General features: G+C 41.0%; 1 protein-coding gene across 2 annotated transcripts in view; it reads right to left on the reverse strand.

Moving 5' to 3' along the window:
• The window catches only part of PPP2R2A (protein phosphatase 2 regulatory subunit Balpha), a 36,905-nt gene that overhangs the window by 7,010 nt on the left and 5,767 nt on the right, over positions 1-24,128 (reverse strand). For both annotated transcript variants that reach the window (XM_059870317.1, XM_059870316.1), the window contains exon 3: positions 959-1,056. In XM_059870317.1, the coding sequence (XP_059726300.1) occupies positions 959-1,056 (98 nt within the window). The remainder of the gene's footprint in view (positions 1-958; positions 1,057-24,128) is intronic.

Genomic DNA, 24,128 nt, shown 5'->3' on the forward strand with positions numbered 1-24,128 from the left:
CTGTGGAATTTCATCTGACAACCCAGCTGGTCTTCCTACCCCTGAATCCCAGCTCCTAAGGACGTGAGCTTGGGTTGTGCTCCAAAAACCAAGGAGTCATTTAAACACAGCTCACCTGAAAGCAGGCAAGGAACTGCTGCAACTTTAAGCTACACAAGAGGATTCTTAAAAGCGTCAAGCTACAGATCAAGAATTAAAAGTAATAAAGAAGTAAAAGGAAAACAATAAAAAGCCACAAAATACCCCAAGAGCTGGTGCCACACAGCCCCACTAGATGTCCCCACTGACCGACGTGAGCTGCTGGCACAGGGACGGTGCCTTGCCCACAGATCACCCCTCTGCTCTGGGAACCAGAAATCCCAAGCTTTGGGAGTTTTAAAATGGAAATTGAAGGAAAAACTACACTAAACTAATAGTGCAGTGAGATGACATCTCCCTGAAATACATTCTAACCACAACAACTTCCAACTAAAGCCTCAGCTAAAATCAGACACTGCAGCTCAGCTGCCCACTGACAGGGAGGTAGAGCCAAAAGACCAAAAAACAAGGATAAAGGGAGAAAAGATACCTCTGCTATGGGGATTCTGTGGTTTTACTTGATTGATGTAACATCTGAGGTCACAGTCACACACTTACCTAAGGGCAACTTTATTATCCCCAGTTACACTGAAATCTGAAATCAATGTCACAGCCAGGAAGAGTCACTGTGTAAGAACCAACTTCAGCTCCCTCAAGGGTCTTTTGTGTCCTTCCCCTTTTTGGTCTTCCAACATTCTTTATACCACAACCAAAGAGCGTTTAAAATAACTTCTATCACAAAGTTAAGTGATTACAATACTGAAATTTAATTATCACACAGGCATGCACTTCGTGTAAGGGGTTTTATAAAAACATGCTCCTTGTCTTTAAAAAGGGAACAGAAAGAACATGTAATACAGTGTAATTAGACAGCACTCACCTCCTGCTCCTGTTGAAAGATGACAACTCTCCCTCCCTTGTCTCCTGTTGCTAACAACTCTCCAGAATGGTTAAATTCTACTGTAGAAATTATATCCGCTGCAGAACAACAAAAATAAATCCCCCAGATTAATCATTCTTCTAAATACCAGTTGGCCAAGAAAGCCACGATTAAAAACAAACCCAAAAAAAAAAAAAAAAACCTTTAGTTAAAGGACATCTATAAAATGCAAGTAGAAGTTTCTTCCAAAAAACAGTAGTTTTTAAGCTGTACATTTGAGAAGCATTTATAGATCACCATGCCAGAGCTACAAGCACAGTGTTGTGCATTACTTTGTTCTTAAAGGTTTAATATCCTCAGCTTCTTAGAACTGATTTTTCTACTCTGACTCTAGATAATACAGACTGCACCTTCCTAGAGCAACTGTGTACCTTTATTTTCTCAATTTTTCTTAATGCATGATTTAGATACAATCATTATCCATATGACCTCAAAGCACCTTTTTTTTTTTTTTTTTTTTTAAGGACTCAGTACACATTTGATAACCTAAAGGCAAAAGGTATTAGGGGAAAAAAGTTCAGATATCTGTGTATAAGGAAAGCAAGGAATAAACAGCTGCAGAAAACCAGGGAAAAAACCTCAATAGTCTCCAAAACACCCGAGTACCTCTTCTGGATGAAGAAGATTTACACTATTACAAGGGATTTTACAGGGAGTGCTAAAATTAAATTGTAAATATACAGTGACAAGAATAGTAATCCCTAGTATCAAATTGAGCTGTTCATACACCAGAAAGGACAAATTACAACTTCAGTTCAAGCCCACCCATTCCCATTTCCAAAGGTACAAATGCTCCTTGGACTCCCAAACAGTTGAATCAGAAGCCAAAGCATTTTTGAAACACCAAATTGAAACACAACTCTATAAATCTCATTTTTTGCCAGAGAAACTACTTGAGAGTTTTACATACAGGAGTCTTAAGACCATTTCACTTTCATGCCAGTCAGCTGTAGATAAACAGTATTTTCTCTGGGATGGTTTCTTTTTTCTCCATTGCATTCATAACACTTCAGACTTAAAGAAGATTGACCTGCTTGACTTAGACCCAAACACCAGCTCCACAGAGCCTGTGTTCTTAAGCACAAACTGCCCTAGAGACCCCCCTACCAACCTCCCCTGCCACTGCTTACACTGGCTGGAATGTCTCCAAACAGAGTTAGGAACAGAAATACAACCACAGCCTGTATCCCACTGAACCAGGATCCAGATCACACACACAAAAAAATTTCATTCCAGTGCTCATCATTTTTCATCCCAGAAGGCAGCAGTTACTCCAGCCAGTCATTCTTCTATTTGTGACCAAGATTAAGTGATTTAGCTCACATCTGTAAGGCTTAAGATGCAAACCACCGAGCTGCAGACAGGGTATTTCATAGGTACCTCTCCCAGGTGAAGGGGGCATAGAGATAAGAAACAACTCATCAATGCACAGAAAGGGGGAAGTGCAAACCAAGCAGTCCAATTTTGACTTTTTCACACAATGCAAAGCACCTGGCTGTACCCCTCCAATAGGAAAAGACCGTAGGTTATCAATTAATTGAAGAAAAACACACTAACATATCTCAGCAGTGAGAAGTACACAGAATAATTACTATTGAGAAAAACAAAGACTTAACACTACAGGCTCTGACAGTCTTGAAACTGGTAAGACAATACAGTGAATTATCAGCAAACCCAATGTGTCCATGTGGAAAGAGAAGAGCAGATAAAAAAATTGCCTTAGAAGTCCCATATATCCATCTAAGAACAGATGGATAAATTAATCAAAGTACTTATTTTGTGAAAGTCACTGGAAAGTTTAGAAAAGGCAGCAACAGCAGCCAGAAAAACCTTTGTTTAAGGACAAAAATCTCTATTTTCCTAGGTCTGATGATGCTATATATTGTATTTAATAACAACACAAATCTCACTTAGCAGAAAGACAACCACTTTTCTGTAGATCCCACACATTCTTGCCTTTTTAATTTTGTAATTTCCAGGACAATCCAAGCTTTCCCCCAGTGATTTACCAGCTCATACAGATCCTCCTTTATCACAGACTCAAGTGCACAAACAAACTTTCAGCACCCATATCCCACACCTCCCAAGGAGTCCAGCAGGCCCAGGCAGTGGTGACAAGACACTGAAAACTCTCCAGTGCCTGACTGACACCATGCAGATCATTCCAAGTATTGGATCAGTTTTAAATTAAAACCAAATACATTCCTTAGCAGCAATCACAAGGGAAAAATATTAATTCATTTTAAAATTCAAGATACATCAATAAATCCTATGTGCCTTCCACAGTGTATTCTTGGACTGTTTCCTCTCCAAAGGAAAAAAAAAAGGTGCTAAAATGTGACAGAAAAAAGTGATTTCTGCTTAAGTAATCCCAAACCAGGACCTACATACAGATTTTACAAAGAAATCTTTACTAGAAAGCAAACAAGCAGTTGTAGATGCAAACCCAGTAATGCCCTGTTTGGAATTCCACATTCCCACACCTCCTTCAAAGCAAGAGCCAGACATCAAAGCACTGGGGCTGACCTGGATGGATTTAAAGGTGTTGGGAGAAATGACAGAGGGAGCTTTTCAACCTCCCCAGTGCCTGGATTCGTTTGTGGATTCTCATCTGTGTTAACATCCTCATTGCCCAAAACATGTACCCGTCTTATCCTCCTTTTTTCCAGTGACAATTCTAATTCCTTGGTGATTTTAGCCCTTCAGCACCACAGGAGAGTATCCCCAGCCTGTGGTGTTTTCCCTCCTCTCCCTAGGGGAGTGCCTGCAAACACAGAGCTGCTCCTGCTGTCCACATGCTGGGAAATGATCCCTTCCCAGTGCCAGGAGCACTTGGAAGGGATATCTAAGGGAGAAGCAGATGTGTAGTGCCCTACTGTCACCACACTGATGGCTGCTGGAAACAGGATGCATTTCAGCGCCCTTTCCTTCCAGCACAATGTCAGAGATAAACACCCACTGACCCCTTATCTGAAACCCAAACCCCTCCTAGGCCACAGCATTATCTGCTGTCGCACCCTAAGATGGAGATCAGATTTGTCTTCTCCTCCCCTCAAGCACCTCAGGACATCTCTGACACCAAGATGCAGGGTGACGTTGCCAGTTCTGAGGGTTTAAAACACGACATGGCAGCATCAATCACAGGAGATGAAGACACAATTGTGACAAAGACAAAAATCAGGACACAGCAAGGTACACCCTCATTCCTGCAGGGCACCTGCAATACCAGTACCAAGTGAACCAGGTTTCTCCTTCTTGCATAACTTGGGACAAAGAATTCAGCGGTTATTACATCATTCACAAGTATTTCTCTGCACAGATCTATACATACATCCTTTAGTTCCATTCAATATCCCTTCACAGACACTTACTGTTGTAGAAACACTTCTGAGACTGCTAAATGCTTTCAAATAATGTTTTTTAGTGACCTGAAAGCAAAGGGGTAGTGGGGTAGAAATCACCTACATAACCTGAAATCTGTTTATGAATGAAAATGTTCTGCAGCTGGTTGAGCAAAATACTATGGAAACAGAGCTGCTGCACACTTGTATCTCCACGTCAGAGATATAAAACTCTAGTCAAACCAAGGCACTGATCACAAAATTCTCAAACTAAAGAGAGGTTTTGGTCCCTGATCCATCAGCACATGGAGACAGGGCAGAGTCTGCTTCCCCCAGAGCCATCCAAAGCTTCCTGCAGCTCTCCCAGATCAAGCAGCTACAACCCGGCAAAGCTTTCCTCTCCTTCTGCACATCACCTTTATTTTCATATCCTGCTTTAAGTTTTTTAAGCTTCAATCTTAGACATCTTCACCTTTCAAGTGCCCAAACAAAAATCAAAACCCCCAGCAAGATCTGGACTCTTGACTGGATTCAAGCAGGACTAAATTCTTCCACGGCAGACACAGAGACAGAAACTGGAGGAGCCAATTTAAAAAAAAAAAAAAAAAATCAAAACATGGTGTTTGACTTCGACAGGGAATAGGAGAAGTAGAAAACACATCTCAGAGCTTCAGGTAAGGCTCTGAGGCCACTAGGCCAGTGCACTGGAAAGAGAACCAGTTCAAATTAAAAAAGAAGAATAAAGGAATCCAACAGATCTCAAATGCCTTTTCCCCCATTAAAAGCAGTGTTTGAAACAAGAAAAACCCAGAGACAGATACTTAAACATACTTTCACACTCTGGGGGCCCTCCACATTTTGCAGTGAATGCAGAACACGTGCACTGTCACCATCAAGTTTTCTGAAACTTAAAAGAAAGGATTGTGATGAGGTGTTACCACTGTCTATGGAAAAAGGGAATAAACCAGCTTCATCAATCCAAACCAGCAAAAGAAAACTGTAATCCAATGACTTCATTCCAGAAGGCCCATCACAAACCTGAAAAGCAATTCTGTATTAACTTTGTTTCCAATAATACTATAAAGAAGATTTTATTCGTAGAGAAGAGGCTATCTGTTTTAATGTTCCATGAACTTTATATAAACTCTGCTTAGAAAACATGCTTGGTAGGCAAAACATGTCACCTATTCTGCAGCAGCAAGTCAATCAAGGCAGGAACAAAGAGAGTCTTTATTTCACCAGACCCAAAAGGTTTCTGTGCAAGTTTTTGGAATCACGTTGATCTGCTGCCTAAACAGAGAGCAAGCAGACCAGAGTGTTTACACAAGTGGAGCAATCTCCTGATGTTTCCAAGGACTGAACAAAGAATTGTAACATTTAAAAAGCATTTTCAAATTATTTAGAAAGTATTGTTTATATACCTTCCCAGTGGCTCAAAATGCCATTTCTGGAATTTTCCAAAGGAGCAACTCAAAATACTCTTAAAAATATTACAAAAATCCATAAAGCAGAGCAGATTATTTACAGGTTGGCAGTTCTGTCCTGGCAAGTGAAAACCAAATTTGCTGACCTAATGTGGAGACCATGTCCTCAGTTTATCAGCCTGGAAAAGCTCTTTTCATCAAACTAAACATCAATCAATCATTCCAAGGAAACTTCAGAAATGGTCTCAAAACAAAAACATTAAGAAACCAACTTTTAGGATTAGTATTAAAATCCACAGAAGCTCAAACAGCCTCAAACTGAGGAAGCAGCAGAGGAGCGGATGAACATAATGAGGGATAAAGACAGAGAAATATTTGAATACGATGCACAATTGCTGAATATACCTGAGCCATTCTTCCTAGAGAGAGCAAGAGTATCTGTCCAGGAGAACCTGCAGACATTAAGTGTCTGGAAATCACTTGTGAGTTGTTTGGTCCTCTCCAATCCAGGGTGAGGCAAAACCTCCCACGTTCAAACTACTGAACAGATGCAGCTTCCAGAAACTCCAGCTCAAGTAACAGCTAATGACAGAAATTTATGGCTTTTGATTGGACTTTCTTGTTCCAATGATGGTTTTGTTTTGGAATTATGTACTTCATCACTGGGAACAAACCCCAGTCAAACAATGAAAGACACTGGAGAGAAAACAAAAGCTCTTCCAAGGCTTCAAATATTTTAAGTAGCTCCACAATGCACTGAGTCATCCCACCAACACCCCACCATTTGTGATTTGGATTTACTCCTTTATCCAGAGTCCTGATTCATTGTGTATTTTATCTCTGAGGGTAGATAGTGAGGTGTCAATCCCAAAGTGACCAGGCCGTTTAAACGAGGTTAAGGCAAGGTGACCACATGTCTGTGTGCAGAGAGCTCCCAACACAGGGTACCACAACTTCACATCCCAGGAAAAGTGAGAGCAAAATGCCATAACTGTTTAGTGCTGGTGCTGCAAAAGAAAACACCCTCTGCATTCCAGCCTTCTCCCTAATTTAAGTCTGTGGAGAGGGGGAAGGGAACACAAGGATTGTGTGCTCTGAAGTTAACCATGATCAGTTTTACTATTGACTTCATTTCCCTCTTCTTCATTCACTTGCCTGAATGATTCCCTGCATTCATTCCATCTCCCTGAAGTGACTAGGTAACAAATCCAAAGGCAGCTTGGAGAAGGCATTCTTACTGTTCAATTTACTACTTGAGACTCATTCCAGAAGTCCTTTAAATAGATCTCTTCTCTACTAGAGAGGGCATTAAAAAATATATTAATTCCTTAAAATATGGGGACAGGAAGAAATGCACATAGACATAGAAGAGCCAGAAAGGGGTTATTGCCCTTGTGGCAAAAATCCTCCCTCTGTGCCATGCGTCTCTGCCAAAGCCAGCTGGTTCCCTGCTCTCTCCCAAGCACCAGCTCTGGGATTTTGCAGCACAAAGCTGCCCTCCTTCCCAGGGAGGGGAATTTGTCTGACGGCCAACTCGCTCCCCAGCGCTGTTGGCCCTGCCGGGGCAGACAAAAACACACAGGAGCCCAGGGTGCAGCTCCAGCAGACAGTAATTAGGCCAGGTTTGCTAGGCTTTGCTTTGCAAACCTGGGAGCTGTACAGAGAGGAGGAAGATTTACTAAGTGCTCCCTGCCCTGCACATTCACTCCAAGTGAGTGAACTCACTTGAACAACCCTGGGAGGCTGACAATTAAAAACATGACCATGACAAAGTCATAATTTTCTTGCTGATGCTAAAAGCACTTAGTTTGGTGAAGATGCACTTCAGTGCTGAGACTCACCCAGTCCTATTTACATCCCTACCCACATGGAGCATACACAAGATACCAGTGGCCAAACAGGGAATACACATAGTATTCCACAGCATAAATTACTCACCTAAGCAAAATAATCAAATAAAATCCTTGTCAAGCAGGCCTAAGCCACCATAACTTTTCTCTCATTTCCTGGACTCCTCTATATTCCCATTTTTTTTTTTTTTTATTCACCGTTTCTTCTCCCTTTCCTTCTCCAACTTTGCCAATCCTTTGAGGAAAGATACACTAGGGAAGTTCTAGTTCAACAATGAGTTCAACTTTGGATTAGAAAGCTATTATTATTACTGCTACACGTTTAATTTTTAACTTTTTATTTAGCTCTCTAAAACAAAAGTTTGATACTGCTTGATTAAGCTTTTCCTGTTACTTCCTAAGCCACATTAGCATGCCCCATGCCTGCCCTGCTCACTGTGGGCTCCCAGGTAAGCAGGACTCTACTCCTGCATGGCAAAGCACAGCTCAGTGCGCCACATCCTCCTGATATCACTCCTTGTGCTGTCAAATCCATGTACCAGCAATGACATCAAGAACACTCTGTTATCACCAGTCTTCAGAAGCAGGAGCTGGAACTAGTCACTTTTTTTTAATGGGAGGTGGAACTGGAGGCAAGGGAAGGAATCAGTACTCCAAGACTCCATAGGATTTGTGTGTATTAGGATGGCTTAGAACTTACAGCTGCATTTGTAACACTTAGATAGTCTAGAGATAATGCAACTTAATACTCAAGTACAAAACAATGTTATTTTGGTGGTTTTGCAAATTCATGCAAATAACTTTTGTTAAGCCTCATGGCTTCCTAGAAAACACAACAGCAAACTTCCATCCCCTCCCACGGCAGAACAGTGGCACCAGCCCTAATCTTGTTGCCATTAGGTTTTATGCAAGGCCAGTAATGCTCCTGAAGAGCTTTACTGGGCTCAGCACTCAGAGCAGAACAACTCCAAACCCATCTGTCCCATGCACCAAAAGCTGTTCCTCCCTGCAAAGGCAAAATGAGAGGATGGCACTGGAACTGCAGAGAACAGCATTATCACAGAAGTGACTCAAAAGCTTCTACAAGTTGGGATGGGAACAAATATGTAGATTAAGTGTTTTACAAGATAAGAGTAAAGCAGAGAACAGAATGACCATCTGCTAATCTCTCATCTGGAACAGCAGCTTCTTATGCATCCAGAAATCTTTACGAGCTCTCGAGTTAACTGTGGCATCAGAGTAACATCCTCATTTAAATAGAATTCAGAGAAAGCACACTCTATGGTCAACATTACAATCCAGGTCGATAGGCAGCAGCACACAGAATGTTTCAACTCTTGCGTTTGGCACACATTTTGCCTCACTTGGGCAACTGCTACAACATCTCTACTCAGGGCAAGTTTCCACCACTAAATTTACCAGTATTTTCCCCCCACAGTCCATTCCTGGGCCAAGGCAAGAGACCAACAAAGAATTGCACAAATCCAGCAACTCTCAGAAGGAGCAGAAATCACTACAGGAACACTTATAATCCTCTTCAACAGACACTGCCACCGCCTCAGACTTCTGTGAACAATGGTAACACATTTCACTTCTGTTCAACAATTTGTGTTTTGCTAAGCTATCAGAGTTCACTAAGACTGAGCTGAAGGCATCAGATGAGCAAATTTGCTGTGGGTGAAAGCAAGGAACACTCTCAGGAACAACCACATCTCCAGCTAGCACAGCTGGATTTACAAAGGCCATCGAGCCCACACCCAAAATGCCAGTTAACTGCATTTCTGTATGCAGTCTCCATGAGCTTCCATCTACAACAAGGCCAGAATCTAGCTTTGCTAGAACAGAGAGAAAACTTATTTAAAGCTTAGACTCCAGGCTTCCTGTCTCCATCTATAGTAGGAAACTCAAGTCTCCAGTACACAGGACTCCAAGACACCTGTGGTGGCAGGGAAAAAACAGAGATGACAAACAGCAGCACGTCAAAGCACTCTGAAAAGAGGTGTGTCAGATACTGATGTGTCCCTGCTTCCTACCACTGAAAATGGCATAAAATTGCTCTGAAATTTTATCTTTGTGAAAAGAAAGTATTCACACTGAAAAATAACCCCATGAGCTTAAGGAAGGAACTTTTACACCTTAAACTAATTTAGAAGTGTGATCCACTGGGCAATAATACCTGTACCACACTCACTGTAACCACTGGGCTGTAGGTTTTATTTCTGCTCACCAAGTCTGGCACTGCACTCTGTAACTCCTTTCAAGCCAACTTCACTACAAACCTACAGAAGAAAGAAACCCTGTGGGGTTAGGATTTCTTAGCAGGAAACAATCCTGAACTGGCCCCTTGAAACCATTTCATCTGATGAGAGAGTTTAATAGTTTGGGGGTTTTTAACCCCAAATAAGTTTTTATTCGTGTTTCAAAAATTACTGTGAAAAATCCTCTCCTGTTACAACAACAGCAGACAGAAGAATGTTTTCTCTATACAAACAAATGCAAAACTGCTTGGTTTCTGGATAGAAACCATTAACCCTCATCATGCTGATTAACTGCTTTCTATTTTAAACTTTAAGACATTACCGCAGTTCCCTTCAGAACACATGCACAGGAGATCAAGAGGAAAATTCCCTCCTTCCACCAAGCAAAAGCATATCAGTTGAATGAAATTAGTTCAAAAGATGCTGCAAACCAGAGTTCCCAGTACTTGCATTGCCCCTTGGCTGGACACAATCTAGTTGGGAGAACAGAAGAAGGCACAAGTAGCCTGATCACACGCAGAGAAGCAGGAAAATAAATACATTTACAACAGACCACACAAATAAACACCCCAAAAAACTCCTGCTAACTGGGCTGCCCACAACCAGGCACTGCATATTTAACAGGTAAAGGTTAACCTGGGTCCAGCAGCAGTGGATGGGATGTGAAAAATGTAACACCCTGGAATCAGCAAAAGAGGAGCTGTGGCCCTCGCTGCAGTTCCCAAGTTCTTAGGAGCTGCCTCCAGCACTGAGGATGGATTTTACAGGTACACCCAAGACAATCTACCCTACAGTCCTTTCCATCCTGGAATTGAGTGGGTATGTGTCTGAAGCTTTTTCCAGAGCTCCACAACTCTGGGAGATTGCTGCTGTCCCAGTAACTTCATGTGAACACTACTGCAAAGTGGAGATCTTACCAGTTCAAGACAGTGCCATTTTCCAACTCTACATCAGCTTGAAAATACTCCAGACTCAATAATAAAGGATTATTTAATACATGACAAGAATTCCCTGGAGGCATCTTCTGCCTGGAAACCACACAGAGCAGTTACAGCACTCTGTGAAAGGCAGCTCAACCTCGAGATGAGCTGAGGCATCACTCCATTATTTCACTTTATCCTAGTAGTTTCTGGACTTTGCAAGAGGCCTCCAAGTTTTCCTTTCAGGAATAAATGTGATTAGGAAAGCAATAACTAAGTCAATTACCCCTTTTAAATCTTCATTATACAGGTATTGAGTTTTTCCCCCAAAGAATATCCTAAATAATGTATTCAAACAGGGGACTCCACCTTATGTTCTTAGCACTGCAAACATATTTAGGAAGGTAACAGAAATACACATACACAGGGAACATTTTGCTGGGGAGAAAGAGCAAGTGATGAGCATTTAGTTTACATGTCTTAATAGACACACTTCCCAAACTCAAATATTCCTTCAAATATGACAGGAAGTACCTATTTGCTTTTCCTATTCGTACTAATTCAGGTCTATTGTTGGCTGAAACAAAGGTCTTTCAACCTGCATAAACTGTTCCCAGGACATTTGACACCAGTTTATTAATATCATAAACAGGAGAGGCCGGAGTGGCAGAAATCCAGCCCCACTCCTGGTACCCAGCTGAAATCACCTCAGAAAAGAGGGTGTTTTACAGTTTGTGGAACTACAACATTTATCCAGGACCAGGAATGAGCAGTTGAAGGTCACAGCGTCTCCTTGAGCCTCTTCCTTGCAGCTACTGCAATATTACAGAATACTAATAATTTTTTTTTAAAGGGCTCAATCTGTCCACAAGCTTTCCTCCTTCCAAGCAGAACTGTTCTGCTTTTAAACAAAAAAAGTAATCAGCAGTAACTCCAGTGTTTCAGCATTTTTAAATACCAAGCACCTGTTTGATGGAAAAGCTACTGTGGGGTTCAGTTTCCCAACATCACAAAATTCAGCTGCTGAGAGCTTCCAGCTCCTGAAGCTTAAATCTATTTTCAGGCGGGGAAGAGGTAAAGAAGAGTGGCCCTCCTACTGAGGATGTGTCACACTCAGTGTTGCATCAATCCCCTTTCAATTACAGTGAAAACTCCTCTTCACTCACAGTCTAGGATTACCAAAAAAAGCCTGGGAACAGCAGTCATCCAGAGGTTAGATAACACCACAATCGGAGGCTATGCACCCCTAAGCACTCCATGAGAAATGATGAGTTTGAGAGGAAATAGGGGGGAAAAAAACCCCAGAAACACAAAATATAAAAAATATCCTACCTAAGCAACATTTGTGTTAAATGCATTAAAATTCTTAAGTCACTGTTTCAAAACATCATCTGCCATAAAAATCCATCTGACATTCTGGGTACCTGGCCTAGGTTTGCTTGTGCCCTGCTGCTATCACAGGCCACATCTATTACACTTCACCTGGAGAAACTGTGTTCCTGTTTTGATGCAAAGCAGCCCAGAACCTCAAGCTTCCATCAAGTGCCACAGAATTCTGGGAACCAAGAAAGTTTTTAACAGCCCACAAGAGTCATAAAACCAAACCTTCCTTAAATGCACTAAAAAAATGAGCATGCACGTGTTCTTTGGTGCTGCACCAATAAAACTCTACCTAAAAGCAAATTTCTTTTATCCCCAAGTAAAATACTCGCTAAAAGGCAAGAATATGAAATATATGGCTTGTTTGAAGGGAGACTGGCATTGTCAGGGTACCCTGTTTCTACAGTTTTGAATACAGATAAAACATTAGGTATTACTGCAACATAGAGATGATTTGGCAAAGTTACACAAGAAAGAGCTTCCTTTCCTTGGAAATGTCCTGTTTCAATGACGCTTGATCCGCTTAAACAAAGCAGCTGCACTAAGTGCTGCACACAATCCACACCAGCTCTAGTTCTTTCAGAAGCACTTGCAGCTACCAAAACATACACTGATTTCTGAGGCAAAGACAACAGAATGGTTTAGTTATATTTGTATTGCGTAGAATTAAGTTTGGGAATTACTCATAATTTCTGTCCTTTGTACAACTGCATACAGCTCATACATATCTAATTACTGGGGAACAAAATTAACTCCAGCAGGAACCAACTTCATGCCCACAATTGCTTAATCTGAGATCCCCTCAGGTGCCTGAACGTTCTGTCACTATCACTCACAAAACTGGGACTTGTTGAGCAATAGAAGGAGAACAGAGACAAAAAAACCTTATAAATAACAGATTTGATTATTTATCCTCTTACACAGCATTTGCCTGGTTTTAATACTCTGGTACATGACTTGTTCCAACATCTTTTCTGCCTGCAGAGCTTTAACTTACAAGCTATCTATCATTAATACAGTTGCAGCAAAACTGAATATCTATTTCCAAGAAGGTAACAACTCAATTTTAGCACTGCTGAAGACAAAAATTCGTGTTAACTGATTTTCCAGAATAAGCTCCATGCTGAAACAAAGAAATTAAATGTCTATTTATGACATTTGTGAGCTGTATAAAACATCCTTGCAGACCTGGAGATAAAACTGCACCCTAGGAATCTATAAAGATTCAGGAGACCCCAACTCCATCTCATGCCACTACTCCCTGGAAAACCTGTATGCACAGAGCTAAGTCATAGTTCATTCTCTCAAAGCTCCTCAGGGTTTATCCATAATGCTCACACAAGTGCTCCATAATTCTCCTAAGACATTCTTTGAAATGCAAGCTATACAGAGCATAAGGATTCCCCAAAACGCATTAGAAGTATCTGACTGAGTCTTATTGACGCTTTAAAGCTTTATTTCTTCTCTCTGTGATAAATGTTGGCAATGTATCGGTTTTGCAAACCCAGGCTAATTACCCCTTGGTAGCAAATGAGCTTTGCTGGAGTGCAGAGCTGCTTTATTTATACTTCCCAGTTTCTCAGGGAGCTACTCCTAATGTGCCTACAAAGAATGAAAAAGAATGTTCATGAAATAAAAAAAAACGTGAGCAAGCTCAGAAATACCACCTAGGCCTTCAAAAAGAAAAGGCTGTCAGCAGTTCAGCTGTTCTTCCCACCAAGAAAGATGGAGAGGGACCATTTACAAAGGCCTGCAGAGACAGGACAAGAGGGAACGGGTTCAAACTGAAAGAGGATAGGTCAAGATGGGATAGTGAGAAGAAATTCCTCCCTGTGAGAGTGGTGAGGGGCTGAGATTGAATTCCCAAGGAAGCTGTGGCTGCCCCAGACCTAGAAATGTCCAAGGTCAGGTTGGACAGGGCTTGGAGCACCCTGGGATAGTGGAAGATGTCCCTGCCCATGGCAGGGGTGGCACTGGATGGGCTTTAAGATCCCTTGCAATCCAAACCATTCCAGGATTCTGTGACTCTGAGTTATCTCCAGTTATCAGCACAAAGTCAGTGCCTCAGGGCTGTATCAGAACTGATTTCCATTCCAGCCTTGTGTGCACCCCACACCCACAGCCCAGGTGCTCCTTCAGCAGAGGTGACTTCAGACATCCCCAAGGCTCTGGATAGTGAAGACCTCCGAGATCCTTCTGAGACTGCTCAGGGGCCACAGCCGAAGGTTTTTAATAAACATCCAAGAGGAGCAGTAGGTACAGCTGGGAGATATGCACAGAGACAGTGTCCTAACATCTCCTGGGGCTGCTCTCAGTGATCCCATCCTCACTCTGATACCTGATAAAGACATTTGCCATGATAACCAGGGGTTAAGGACACTCCAGTCCCCACTCCAAGCAGGGATTTCTCAAATGCTAACATTTTTATGCTCTTTGATTGCTTTTAAAAGGAGATTTATTCTTTCTTAGGAAAAAGTTTATGAGCAACAGGACCAGCAGAGAATGAGCCCTGTGACCCAAGCAAAACACAGAATTATTTATTCACCTCTTTTCTATTTCACAGAATGTTTACAAGTTTCTCCTCAAGACTACAAATTACTCAAGACAGCTTACACCAATTATAACTGAATACTCAATAAAATATTACTGTATTACTTATTCAAGTGGGTGTTTACCTACACAGCACTGGAAAATACAGCCCATTTACTAGTGCAGGTATTAATTAATATAACAAACATCCAATTAGCACAAATTTTGATGTCTGTTTATGGAAAGAATAAATAATTTTAATTTCAAGTTGTATTTACTTGAACCCTAACCTAATGCTTAGATATTATAGCTTTTATTTTAAAAAATCCAATAAGAAAATTTACTTGCTTCTGCTCATATTTATTAATTTTTATTATTCTTTTTTCCCCTATGGTCAAGACAGATGATTTGTGAGTCCTTGGATCAATTTGATTGGTAATTATTTACTTTTTAATTCCTGCTGACAGCCCCTACATAACCCTATAGAAAAATTCCTCACATCCACCATACTATCTGCCCTGAAGTACACACTAATAACAGGTTAAACAGTCCCTCAGGAGACCTTACTTCAGATCTTTTCAGGGTTTGTTTGTGTTCCCAAGTAGTACAGAGCTATTTATGGAAAAATCTCTGCTGGAATCACAGCCAGAATTTCAATAGGCTGCACAGCACAGTGCAGCCAGGAGCTGCTGGTCTGTTTGCAAATAACAATATATTTGGAAATAACATACTGGGCCATTGTTCTGCACATAGAGAAAAGAAGCCTTCAGGCAATGCCTTTCTTGTCACTGAGAAAGCTACAGACAGAGCTCTGCAATAGCTTCATTTTCTCTTTTTGCTGAAGCCAATTCAGAACACACACCACAGGTTAAAATTTACTAACAGTATTATTACAGAAGAAAATAATACTTTAGCAATGCCTTTCAAAATTAGAACTCTGTGACGTGGTGGGCATTCCTGTTGTAGATATAAAAAAACCAACTCCTCAAAACTGCCCTGCTGTTTCACACTCTTCTAACACATTCTTTGACCAAAGGACTTATTTCAGGTACAAAGCTCAGGCCAAACATTTGGAGGCTTTTAATTTTGGTGTGTAGAATGCAGGAGGCTGTTGTGGCTCAGACAATGCATGAAATGCCTCCTTCTAAGCAAGAAAAATGAGATCAGAAATTCCTCTTGCCTACCAGAAAGGCAGGGAGGGAGGGCAAGAGGGAGGGACACTCTCCAGCTGAATTTCAGGCAGCCTGCCGGGGAGCACAGGGCCTCTGAAGGTCACAAGTACAACTGAAGTTTCCAGCAGAGATAAATACACAGCTCGATGAAGTGACTAGAAAATCAAAATTTCTGATTACTTCCCTCACTCTGGTCATTCATTCAGCTACCAGTTCCTTTTAATACCTAATGCATCTTTACTGGCACTTGGAACCTTAAAGAACAGTCTTCCTTTGCCCAGTTGCCTTTTCTTCCCCAGCCCCACCTCCCCCCTCCCCCCAACTTGGCAAGTGTTTTCCTGTGTTTCTATTCTGGCCCAAGCATACATGCCTCAGCTTCTTTAAAAAAAAATCATTATTAAACAGAAGCCAATTCTGAATTTCTGGCCTGGACTTTGAGAATCCTAACACATGGAATCTTGACTACTCCAAGGCATATTTATAACACCTCTTAAAATTATAAATATAGTCCACTAATCAAAGCAAAATACCAGCCTTTATTTTTAAGTATTTGTTTCAAATATGTCTGTTTATAGATCAGAACCTTTTCTGTGGGTTTTGGAAGAGTTGCATAACAGATTTTATGTGTGTGTATATATATATATATATATAAATAAATATAAAATTTGTTTATATATGTTTTATATATAAAAAGGTAGAAAGTATTTTGGTAGCATTACTGCCCTGCAAGGATGTCAAAGATCATTACAAAAAAAACTATCAAAGGCTTTGGAACCTTATTTTAGGAAACACCACACAGGTCTCACAAGTAGGGAAAATAAAGCAGGGAAGGGTTAAAATTACTCCAGAGAAAACAACTGCAAATAATTACTTTCAGTTATCTCCATTTCTAGTCTTCCATCAGTCTTCCCACTATGCCCTGGGACAATGACATTTAAATTTTAACTTTTAAGTTGGCAAAAAGCAAAAGAGTAATAAGAGTTCTGAAAGAAAACGGAGCTCAGACCAAAGACCCTGGTTAGAACAAATATGAATTGGAAGATGCCAAACTGCTTCCAGCTGAATGCAACATAAAACCCCTGGAAAAAGAATTTCAGTGTATACATAAAAAAGTTTATGAGCACAAAGAAAAGCTTATCTTGACAACTCCTTCAAAAGGACAGTGAGCAAGCAGCAGGAAGGAAACGCAGGATACAACCCTACCAAGGCATTTCTCTAACCCAGACATGCTCTTAACCAGAGTGGAGAAACACCTTGCAGCAGCTGCACCATGACCTGGCTGCACAGCTGTTGGTGCCAATTCAGAACCAGCAGAATGATGAGCATCCTCCAGAAACAGGCAGATGTTTGGTACTCCCAGGCTTGGGATGAGCTTCCTCAGGTCACACCAAGCAAAGCATCCCCAAGCTCCAGGGAGCCAACAACCTCACATGCAGAATATCCAATATTTTGTTTCAAATGCTCCTTGTCTTCCTCCTGCCCCTTCCTCTGAGGCATTTCATTACTGTGAGATACAAACGAGCTGGGTTAAGCACAGCACGTGTCCTGCTGCAGGAACACAACCCTGCTGTCAGCTCCTGCTGCTTTCCAGGGCAGGTTACCACTTCCAGAAGGATCTGGAATAAAATGAAAGACCCTAGATACTTCTTTAACATGGGCACACACAAAAGAAAGGAGTGTAGGATTTAGCTTCAACAAACAAATAAAACTAAACTAAAACAATTACATGAAGCTTTGAGGAGAACTGACTGAAAAAAGGCAGAAAAGATTATATAGAAAGTTTTAAACTTCTGGGCAAAAAGCCATTCCTGCCAGTTCCACATTCTAGTAAAACAGCTTATGAATGTTTTAGTATTACCCCTATAAACAGTGACATTTTCTCACTGGGCTATATAACGAACACTGTTGGCTTCAACTTCAACTGCTGTTTGTTCATATTGATCTGTGAGAAGAAATGTCCTCACATACAAATCTCAGTGCACTGAAAGTCGAGTTTTCATGTGAAAGGCAGACTGTGAACAAGCAGGGGTCAATTGTGAATGTGAAAAGGCTGAGAAGGAGGCTGAATTGTTCCCAATTCCATAGTTTCCCATGTTGCCTTAGAACCATTATCAACTCTCCCCAAGAAGCAATCTGTCCTTTCAACTCTCATCCCATTCCTGTAGAACTACCACCTATCCCACCACAAGCATATGCTAGAAGTTGGACAAATTAAGTCTGGAGAAGCTGATGTGGAATAAAATTAATCCAAAAGGAATCCAAGAGATGTAATTTTCATTTGGGTTGGCTTCCCCAAGTGAGCACCCTGGAGCACAGGGATCACCTGGCTCAGCTGAAGGCACTTACAGGCAGAGGCACTAGGAAGGACCATTTCTCTCAGGAGCAGCAGCTACTTGAAGTGACAACAAACCTACAGGCAGGCTGGGGTGCAATTTGAATTCTAATTCCTTTTCCCACACAAAGGTCACACTTCAAAACAAGCCAAACTGGGTAATTATTAAAAAATAATCCAAGTTTTTCTTTATTATCTTCAATATTTCTATGTATTATTCCCTACTCAATGCACCAAAACCAGAACCAGAGAAGTCAGGGGTTTGTTAGGCAATTCCTCTGGAAAATAGCCCAAGAACTCTCAAACAAGTGTCTTTGAGAGTCATTATATTTTTATGAAAGCCAAAGCTTTATTTCAGTATGTAGCTCTTGTCCAGTGGACCAATTCACTTCCAAGTTATTTGAAAATAAAGCAAGACCTTCAGACTACATTTATAAGCGCTATACATAAACATAGCTCATGACTTCTTAAATCACCATTTAGCAATAGCACAAATGACACCTAAAATAACTGCTCTTAAGGATCAAAGAATGGTCACTGAAATACTTCTTATAGTCATTGAAAAAAAAGGGAAAATATGGTTACTGGCATTCAACAAACAACAATATATTAGAAATTACACCCTATTAACCATATTTTAAATAAGCAACTATAATATGAAGTCTCAATTACCTCATGCAATTATCTTTTCTCAGGTTCTCAAAACCAGAGTGCCAACTGTGTATTATTGGAATAAAATCCCAATATTGCTGAGAGGAACGTGCCTGGGCTCGTCTGGCTCTAGTGCTGGACCAAAGGCGGCAGCTGTGGATGTTCCACCTCAGAGACACCTTTGGCTGGCTGGAGGTTGCAGTTAGGCGCTTGGAATGAGTCCAGGCACGGTAGAAACTCAGTTTGCCTCTGGTGGAAAAAGTTCAGGCGATGGTGAAGAGAAAGAGAGCGGATTCCGCCGGAAGGTTAAATCCAGAGTTTATTCCAGGGTGACAGAGTTCTGAATCTCGGTAACAGCTCCAACAGAATACCGACCACATGGTTTCAGTGTCTTCTAAGCCCACAGGGAGTGGGGAGGGAGAGGATGGGTGAGCCACCAACCAGGTGGGAGGGGGAGGGTCTCAGGGGACAATGACACCTGGACAGGCCAATGACCCCAGGTCTGAGAAGCATCTTTTGAACTTCTGCCAATCACACTACGTCCTTACTGGAATGTGGAACTTGACAGCACTTAGGAAGAGGGCAAGGGGGAGGGGAAGAAGTTGGCACACCTGAGGGACAGGATACTGCTTACACCGCAACAGTGTATGTTTGGAGCTCTCACTATTCCCAGAGCATTAATTTAGGAACTGCAGTTGAAAATGCAAAAGGAAACATTTCCACACAAAACGCCTTCTATGTATTTGGGAAAAATCAATCTTTCTTACAATACAACTCTTTTAAACCCTTTTTGCCCGACCCTAAAATTTTCTTCCAAACTTAGACACAAACAGAACTGCCTCAGGGACTTCACATGACCTAAATTTGCTGGTTCCCCTCATGGTGCCATCACTTGTGGATGGCTGAGAGGAAAATACATTTTGATAAAGAATGGCTGACCAAATTAATAGCTTCTCCTCCAGTGCCTAACAAAAGAGTGATAAGTTAGGAGTGGAAAGCAAGAAGCTTCCAGCCACTTCTGTTTCTCTCACTGGATTACAATCATGCAGAGAAGCCTCAAATAATTATTTTCAGTAATATCAGCACACAGTAGCAGAATCTGATGGTGGTACTTAATTTCAAAGGGAAATTAACAACCCAAAACCTTCCAGTGACTAAAGAGCCAGGCAAGAGCACACTGATGGAACACTGCCTGCTACGCAGAGCAGTGTTCCACAGCAGGCAGTGTGGGAAGCCAGAAAGTGAGCAACACTATATTCAACTAAGGAAATCCTGCTACATCAAATTATTAACAAGTGGGCACACACAAGGTATCAATATTTTACCTCTTAAGACTTTTTTTATGCTTTCCACATTTTCGAAGGCAATGTCCCATCTATTTCCAGTTTACTGACACACTGACCTTACAAAAGCAGCACTTAGCTGGTGCATGTTGCAAGAATATAACTGAGCTATGGCAATATAACAAAGCTATAATTACGTGTTCCACTCAAGTTTAAAGCCTAGAAAACTGTCCCTGCATTGTTATTTTGACTGCAAGATCTACCACTGCTTCTTCAAAGAGATTACTCCAAATTGATTTGGATTAATAAATACTTCCTGCATTTATCTGCTTTCATCTTCATTGGAACAGGATAACTGTTCACATTCACAACCTAAACATCAACCTAAGCCAAGGCTTTTTACTCCTTTCAATAACTTCTTTGAGTGCAAACCACAGTTTCACGTGATTACTGAACACTCATTTGTTCTGCTAAACTGTTCACTCCATACTAAAAATACTGTAGACACAGTTATGGTGCTGCATATACTACAGAACATTGAAAACTGGAAAAAAGGCCTGAAAAATACCCTTAAGGCAGTTATTAAAACATCTTATATAATGAAATTATTGTGGGAGCACAGTGTTTCCTACAGATGAAAGGACAAACTGCAGCCTTAACTCGGTACCATCAGTAATTGATGTTTTTGCTCCATGAGGCACACACAGAGCAGATTTAATTGCATACACACTTTAACAGCAGCTAAAACAAAGGCAGACTAATTCTGCAGCATTTAATGCAAGACAATATATCAGTTTAGGTGAAGATGAAACCCCAAAGAAGGGATCCATTTTTCAAATCGTATTAAGACTGATAAGACACGACAAGAGAAGATAAAAAATTGTCAGATTATCTTTTTTAAGTGCTTTACAATAAAGCAATCAGTAATAACACACCTCCCATTCAATTGGTATTATTTCCTACAACAGCTTCAAAGAAACTTAACTTGCACTGATAATAACAAGCTCATTTTACTAACAGAGCTCGAAACAACACTGAATAAATCCCATTTCCATAGACTGCTTGTGTGGACACAGTGGAAAACCAACTCCATGTGTACTATAAAAAATACATCACAAAATAATTCTGATACTGTACAGCGATTTTATTGCTGGCCTGCAGACAGCACATGTTCAAAGTATGGATCTTGAACAGCAAAGGTTTAAAGTCCTTTTTAGCAGCTGATTTTACCCTTCATAGTAGCACTGCACTCAGAGAACAGTCAGGGTCTTGCACTGCCTTTACATAAAGTCCTACAAAGAGACCAATCTTCCAGAGTTCCTCCTGCTCCCCTGAGCCACTTGATTACTCTCCACACTGGCATAAGCACATGCAGAGCTCTGAGAATCACAGCATGGTTCAATTCAGCTGAAAAATAATCCAGTGAAAAACCACGATTTTACCAATTTTTCATCTGGATCAGCTTCCCCAACAAGTTCACTGTCCTCTTAGGTGAACACCCATGCCAAGGAGTGGGAAGGAGTGCCTCTTTAAGCAGAAATGCTGCCAAACATGCAGCTGTGGCCTAAATAGGCAAGTCAGGGAGAACAGAAAGGGGGAGGGAACCAGAGAGTACAGATTGGAACACCCAGCTTTTAACTCTTCCTTCAGCTCCGCATCCACTAGGAGCTTTAGTCTTCATTTTAGCTCTTCAAAAATACAGTCTGTGAAGCTACAGCTACTACAATAGCTGTACCCATTCCTACAGTAGAAACAGCCAAACCAGAAGCATTTAGGTAGCATCCATAAAATGAAAAGTTGAAAAGTTTCACAAAGCTGATCCAGAGCTGTACTCCATCTAGACTGCTGCTGACAGCCTAGCTTGCATTCATGTGTGCTGTGGAGTCTGATGGCTTGATCACTCTAGCAGTGCATTTCCAACACAAAAGCCTTTTTAATCACCAATTTTTAATTTAAGATAGAGATTCCAAGAACAGCAATGCCTCACAGAAGGGACAGAAAATTCCCTGACTGACAAGCTGAAGTGCCCCAGCTTCCAAACCCATGCAAGAAAGAGAACTGAATTACTTCTGGGGAGCTGAACAGCCACTGCCTATTTATCTGTCTGCTAAATGCTCTTTGTTTTGGGGTACTGCACACTTTAAATGCACACTCCAGTCCATCCAGAACAACAGTTCCTAGAACACAGTAGCCTATTTCTCTCTCTCTAGATACAGACATTCTCTGAACAGCTGAAGAGCTCAAATACAGAAGCAGACTCAGGAATACAGAACAGGACTATAACCTTGGGTCTTTCTTTTCCCATCTACAGCATATTTCAATCTACCTCTTAAAAACAAACCTATTACTAGGCCTTGCTCCTTGTAAATGTTGTTACCTCATGAGCATAGAGAACATAACCACAGCCCTCAAAAGCCCAAATTAGCTTCCCTCCCACAACTATATCCCAATCTTTCCTCAGCGATATTATTGCAGCCTAACTGTCACTCTTACTGAGAGCTTTTTCTCCTCTCCAATTCCATCAATCCCCATTAAAAAAAGCCAAAACAAAAAAAAACCAAACCACCAAACAAAAAAACCCAAAATAAAAAACAAACAAAAAACAAGCCACCAAACAACCAAACCAAAACAACCAAAAAAACAGATTGCAGTAAACAACCTTTTTATATCCATCCTTATTCCTGCCTTCACTTCTCTTTATTCAGAAATAACACTTTTCATGCATTCAAGACAAACTACCATTGCTGAAGCAACATCTGTCCCCATTGCTGCTCCGCAATTCTGAAACCTGTCAAAAGTAAGCATCTAACTACATTTGACAGATATAACACACCTAGAACCAAACACAGAAAGCATTCCTGAACCAGGAAATGTCCGATTTCGTTTCAGTCTTCTACCATACACAAGCCAGGGACAGAATTTTATCTGTTCATCACTTTCACTCTAAAACAGGCACAGCCATGTTTGGCTCTAAGAGGAGACATGACGCAAATTACAGACAATTATAACACGGCATGACAAAAGGATTAAGCATAAATAAAGTCAGCAATTAGCAACCACTGCACATATTCAAATGCTTCTTTCAGAGACAATTTGGGCATGAAACAGTTAACTTATCCAAGATGAGCAGTAATCATTCAGGGTTAAAGCTTAGGACATAAGTTCCTGGCTCCCAGCCTTGGACCTGGACTATCAGACTTTTACATATCTTTGAATTACACCTGAAAGAACATTGAGATAGAGCTGCTTGACTCTTCTCCTTCTGCTGAGCAATTTAACAAATTGACTGAATTTGTTCTGAAGCACAAACTCACTCCATTAAGCAAATGTGTAGTTTTCAGAGGCAGTTTAAACTCACAACTTTTAGCTGTTCCCAACTGCAGTTGCTATAATGCCACATTCTGAAGAACAGCAAAAGAGTATAACCAACAAAATTGCTGCTGAAAATCTTTGTAATCCTTTTCTGTAATTATCACCATAAAGGAAGCTTCCACTAAGAAAACACCAGAGTATTTCTGGACAATTCTCACTTGTACCGAAACTGCAATGGCACAAAAGAAAGAAATCTGTGCATTACAGACACTTTTGATAACCTGATCACTGAACTTATCACAAACAAGCACTCTGCGTTCTCCACCCCAGAAGACCTGTCTACAAAACTATGAAAACACAAAACTAAGTAGGGAGGAACGCTATTTCAGAAAGAGAGGCAGCACAAACTACAACAACCTTAATCCTCATACAACATACTGATAAATCACTAGAATCAATTAAAATTAAGGACCAGAGTTATAATGAAGCTGACACCAATATTTCAATTTACAATCTGATTTCTGTGCTTAACTGTGATCTGACAAAGCCAGGCCACAGCTTACAAGCAAGGCTAAAATCCATACATACCAAGGGAAGAGAGGCTACTTCTGCTCCTCACATTCACATTTTCTTAGAAAAGCTTTGCCACAGCACTAAC

This window comes from Haemorhous mexicanus, chromosome 30 (assembly GCF_027477595.1).
Source record: "Haemorhous mexicanus isolate bHaeMex1 chromosome 30, bHaeMex1.pri, whole genome shotgun sequence".
NCBI lineage: Eukaryota > Metazoa > Chordata > Aves > Passeriformes > Fringillidae > Haemorhous > Haemorhous mexicanus.